Source organism: Rhipicephalus microplus, chromosome X (assembly GCF_043290135.1).
Source record: "Rhipicephalus microplus isolate Deutch F79 chromosome X, USDA_Rmic, whole genome shotgun sequence".
Classification (NCBI taxonomy): Eukaryota; Metazoa; Arthropoda; class Arachnida; order Ixodida; family Ixodidae; genus Rhipicephalus; species Rhipicephalus microplus.
Window position 1 is genome coordinate 206,398,244 of NC_134710.1, and position 6,000 is coordinate 206,404,243.

A 6,000-nucleotide genomic window follows, 5' to 3' on the forward strand; every position below is an offset into this window, starting at 1 on the left:
AAGTGCGTTTGAATAAACCTTCTCTGTACCATTCAAAATATACAACACGAGACATTTCCTCTTTCGTCGAAAGCCAGCCGGTTAGAAGAGGCTGCTGTAGGCGCCGAAAGATGCTGGAACCGATAGCGTTCAGTCAGCGGGCGACACGTGCCGGAATAATCCACGCAACTGCCGCGTTCACAATCTCCGATCACTTTTGTGCATAAATAAGAACAGGGGCAAGTCGACGGAAAGCACGTGCCATCGCCATTCGTGAGTGTGAATCCCTAGTAACGAGATCGAAAGGCCACACGCTAATGATGTGCAAGACTACTCGCCAGAAGGTTCTCTGTCGTATACAAACTTGTCCTGGATGTGAGGATGTATATAGGAAGGCACACAGCAAATCTGGGGCGCCTGTCACAGCAGGCACACAAAATGTTTGGCGACCTCGCCGATAGAACTTGACGCATGCAAGCAGTGTGAAGCTTCGCATAGGAACTTCGAGGAAATTGTCCAATGCAGCACTGCTTGTTTCATCGCAGTCTGATGCGTGTTTTCCTGAGTACCTGATTGTGTGAATGCCCAAAAACGAGCTGGTAGCCCACTGTTGTGTACTCCAGTACTATAACATCATGAGACCTCAGTGCATTTGCTACTCTACAATAAATTAATTCCGATAACTGAGCTAATGAGTCCGCTCGTCAAAGGTTCTCTGAAAGACAGGCCCTCAGCCATGCACCAGAGGCGCAGTTAGGATTTTTATTTCGGAAGCTGTCCTTCCCACCATTCACATGTTTGTGATTTTATGTGGCACGTACGCAAACAAAATGGCAATGTCGCTTTTTGGGGGGAGGGGTTCGAACCCCCCCACTACGCCTGTGCCGTACAGACACCGTTGATGTTGCATCGTTACACGTTGCGAAGGGACCACTGGCTCTTGCGACAGCGTAAGGGAGGAAGCGGCCTACAAGCAGGCTGCAGGCCGGGCGCTCACTTACGCTGTCGCGAAATGATGAGGTCACGCAGGAGACGCACAGAAAGCGGACAAAACAGCGTCCTCACATCAACGCCACAAGACGCCTGCCAACTGAGCGCTCTCCGAGCAGAGTGCGTAACGGAACTCTTCCAGGAAATCTCGAAGTACAGGTAAGACGAGGCCGCGCAAGGAGAAGGTATGCGTACCACAGTAAACACAACGAGTGGAACGTTGGGTTGTGCACGTGGTTCAGTCGGCGCGTACGTGCGGTCGAGAAATACTACGCCTTGAGGAAACGTCGTCACGCGCTTACCATTCCGATTTCAGCCGCCGGACCGGTGATGTCTGCGATGCCGACGCCGAATTCATACTCCTCTCGATCCAGGCCTCCGATGATTTTGATGAGGAAGAGAAGACAGAGGAAGACGTAGTTCCACATGGCGGTGTCTGATACCCACGGCGTGCTCCGGCGGAGACAGCGGCGCGGCTGACAGCAGCGAGGCCCGCGATCCAGGTTACACGACGAATTTAAAAGTGAGCCGCCCTCCCGCGCCCGCCGGACGAGGTCTTCGTTCCCGTACGGTGGGTTTCGAGGAGAGGGCAATTTTTATGGAACGCTCGGGTGACGCCACCGGCTGTGGCGTACCCTGGCGGCTACCACGCAAACAGCCACAGCGCGCGCAATGTTTCCCGCGCTCGGCTAACGAGCGCTCGGCCGCCGATTCATAGAGCGCAGGCCGTTTTGCGACCAGCCTCGGTACTTAGATATCAGTGTGCGTGGGAAACAATGGACCTCACAACGGCTGTGAGCTTTGGAAACATTTGTACTTCGCGTACAGGACCCTTCTCATATTCATTTCTTTTGTTTTTCTCTGGTCGTGCGTTACGGTTCGCGTGGATCACTGGCGTGACATAGTGTATGAAACAGAAACCTGCCTCTAATTGTTTGCTCTCTTCTTTAAAGGAAGTATATCTCTTGTGTCACTAGTTAAGCGCTGACATCACGTTTTCGACATAGCTGTAACGTCTGATTTTTCCCCAGACGGTGTGGCTAAAGATCTTCTTGCAGCGCAATACGCACCAGCTTCATCTATCGCTCTTCACAGCCTTGCGCACTGACTGCCACTTGGGGGCAGAATATCCTGTCCTTCGTGGTCCTGTTGTCTTGCCCTGCAACCCCGCCTATATATGCAATATATATATATATATATATATATATATATATATATATATATGCTCATCGATGGGCTTGGTACAATATATCATTGAAGAGAAGGATGCATGCAGGTATGTATATTGTACATTTCTTACGTGCATATATGATGATGATCGGTTGGTTCGAGCAAAAAAAAATATTCACACTTCCATGTATTTTTTTTTTGTTTCTGATCCTGAAAATTGAGGCTCAAAATAACAAAATCACATGCACACACAAACGCACACCCCGAGTTTGTAGCGGAGTTTTTCACGTTAAGGAGAACCGCTTACGGGTAAAAAACATTTTGTGTGTGTGCGCGCGCATAGCTTCACAATGAGGGCCATCGGTGAAGAGTCAAGTCCGGAGTAGTGTTTGCAAAAACTTATCGCGGGCAAAATAAAGGCGTGGCCCGTATTTTGTCCACGATTATTTTGCCTATGGCATTTGGTGTGTAGCACACTATTACGTGCAGTAAAAATCCAAACAGAAGACGACGACGACCACACGCCCAGCTCGAGATGGCTACGCCTGTTCCGGTTTGCGTCTAAGAAAGTGGCTTCTAAGATATATCATTTGTGGACTCCAAACTCCATGCCCCCCTGTTTCCACAAATTATATACTGTCTGCCTATTTCCACAAATTATACAATTTGTGGAAACAGGCAGACAGACGTCGATCTGCGAGTCCACAAATCACATATTTTAGAAGCCGTTTTCTCAAGTGCGAACAGGAACTGTCGCTGCCATCTCGTCCTTGTTTGTTTGTTTGTTTGTTTGTTTGTTTGTTTGTTTGTTTGTTTGTTTGTTTGTTTGTTTGTTTGTTTGTTTGTTTGTTTGTTTGTTTGTTTGTTTGTTTGTTTGTTTGTTTCCCTAGACTCATGGCTCCCACCCACTCCGGGGGAGTGGCCAAGAAAGTGTAGTGCTCTTTTTCTGTGAAAAATATACCTAAGTGTAAAAATGAATTTGTATTATAATATGACTAATGTAAGGAAAACCACATAAAAAAAGAGTGAACAAAAAAATGGAAAAGTCAATTTGAGAAATTTTGATATTTCAGGTGTTGTGTTTACCACACAGCTGCGTTTACTTCACCTCACCATTTAGAATTTCTAGGTTACCAAATAATAATTATTCGATTAAAGATCACAATGGGATACGTTTGGATGCCTGCATGTAATCGCAAATGGCATTGACAACATCCCTGTGGCAATGTCCCAAAACTGAGGCACCAAAGTTTATAGTGCAGTTTCCGCCGTCAATGTAACGCATATTTTCAGAAATGGAATAACTATGAGTCTTTTTCTAAGTATAGCATATCGGCGACAATACAAAAAATAATGTTCAATTGATTCCATTTCTCATCAGAATGCACAGAGGGGTGATATCGTCTGACCAGCTCTGTGTAGATACAGGTTTAGGAGCGAGGACACGACATCGAAATTTAGTAATTAAAACTTCGAGCTTTCTGGACTGACTCTAGTGGGGGCGCCAAGAAAACTTGAGGTGGTTATATTGTGTCCATGTAGTTACTTTTTCTATCATATGAGGGCAGATTGCTGATTTTCGATATTTTATTATTGTAATATATTCAACTTCTGGCAGTACGAATAAGATTGGGTCATGAAGCGCGGCTCGTGCTAAGGAATCGGCCAGTTCATTTAATCTTAATCCACAGTGTCCTGGAACCCAGAGTAACCTCAGGAGTCTCAACAGTGGTAGCACTAATGTTATGAATGTCCTTAGAATTCGAGAGTTCTAAGAAGCTGTGAGAGTTGTACTAACTGAAAGGGAATCCTTCATTATGACTGTGTTATTTTGATTTGACGGAAGTTTTCGAAGAGCTAAAATAATCGCCACGAGCTCAGCTTCAAAAACTGGAGTAAAATCAGGCAGTCTCACTGAAAAGGACCAGTCAAGCGAATCAGGGGCAATGCCTACACCTGCCTTTTGATTATTTACTGAAGCATCTGTGGCTATTGTATTTTTGGTTTCTGCATGGTTCAAGTAATGTAATAATATGTTTTTTTTTTAATTTGAAAGAATGTAACTCGGCGTTTTGGGGGAAAATATCATCATATTCAATTATAACATTACAATTCGAGTCATTAGCCTCAATTACATTTCTAATGTTCACATTTATACTTTGTAGTTTCTTTTGTACAAACATTATCTGGGGTGTGTGAAACCGTGGCCAATGAGCAAGAAAGAAGGCGTCTGAGTTTGAGATAAAAGCATATTGAGATCTTCTTGCCGGTAAGATATAAAATTTTTAAAATGCTTGTACTTTCAAAATGCGAAATTGACAAAGTAGAGTGGGCAGTCCCACTTCCTGGTACAGTACATTGATAGCCACAAACCTGGGGAGTCCCAGACACATTCGCAGTGCTTCTCGCTCCAAGACAACTAGAGGTTTCGTCTTATAAACAAGGCCACTCGAGAATAATATGCATCCGAATTCCACGATGGGGCACATGTGCAACTTGTACAACATTATCAAAGTCTGCCTCTGTAACTCATATTTACGGTTACACCGCTTGAGCAATAAGCCGGAGGCCCATTGGGCATTGGTAGTTATATACTCTACGTGTGGACTCCAGTTAAGTTTTTCATTTAAATGATTTCCAAATATTTTGTAGAGTCTACTTGCTGAATGGCTTCCTGTTTATATAGAACTGAAATTGAATTTGAGTCTGCAAACGGAAACACCAAGAGCGCACTTTTGTTGACATTTGACGATAATGAAATCGACTGCAAGCAAATTTCTAACATATTAATATATCTTTGTAATTTAAGTTGTAGTGAGTAAATACTACAGCCAGCAGCAAAGAATGCGATGTCATCAGCATAAATGTAGACAGTAACTTCTTGTTCTGTTGAAATTGTGCTCATGAAAGCATTAACCCTTTCGGACCTGGCGGTGTCAATCGACACCACCGCACAACATTTCGCCTAGTATCTCGGAAACGTAACCATTACTACTCATTATTGGGGGCATAGTTCTTCAATGATCCCCACTGCAATTGACATCAATATTGCGGCACGTTTGCGGAGGCAGCAGCCACAAAGAAGAAGAGGCGCAACCGAGGTCTTCCATGAAGCCGAGGCGCGTAAGTGGAGGCGGGTATAAGCGCCATTTTCGGGACGACGTACCGAAGCTGTTTCAGTGAGTATTAGGCTTAAAAGTAAGACGTTGGTTTCCATTTCGTGTACACTATTGATTGGCAGGAAAAAAGAAGCCATTTTTTTATTTTCCAATCACTGGGCCCTTATCACCTAATTTGATGCCCCCCCCCCCCCCATTTATTTGTAATCACTCGAAGTCAGTCTCAGATTTAAGTTTCGTCAGTTCGGCTATTACTACTTCTTCTTGGAAAGCGCTGGACTGTGGCACCAACAGTGACCACTTACTAAAACTTGATCCTTGCACCACGACCTTGTAGCTAGATCCAAACTTCGTGTGTCTTGAACTCCATCTGGAAAATGTATATCAACTAGGGTGAAAGGACTGCAGTTTGGTAATGTAATGGCTACCGTCAAAATTTCGCATTCTGTGACGTATGTTTGCATGAACATTTGACTTTCATACTAATTCTATTATTAATAAAGAAAGCTAGACCCCCACCTCTCGATGGACGGTCTAGTCGAAAAGACCGGAAGTTATTTTACTGAAACAAGTTATCTACAGATAGCTGTGTATCTTGTAATGCTATAATATCAGGAGCGAATTGAAAATTCAAGTATACCAAATCCGTAGATGCAGAATAAATTGATCGGCAATTCCAATGGTGAATCTTAAGTGACCCTATAGTTTCGAAAGAGCTGCTTCCGCTACAGCTTTATCTACA

General features: G+C 44.2%; 1 protein-coding gene across 1 annotated transcript in view; it reads right to left on the reverse strand.

Annotated features, from left to right (window-relative positions):
• CDase (neutral ceramidase) overlaps positions 1 to 1,557 on the reverse strand; it is a 147,569-nt gene extending 146,012 nt beyond the window's left edge. Inside the window, exon 1 of the mRNA XM_075878500.1 lies at positions 1,272 to 1,557. Within this exon, the coding sequence (XP_075734615.1) occupies positions 1,272 to 1,397 (126 nt within the window). The 5' untranslated portion in view covers positions 1,398 to 1,557. The remainder of the gene's footprint in view (positions 1 to 1,271) is intronic.
• Between the last annotated feature and the right edge of the window lie 4,443 nt (positions 1,558 to 6,000).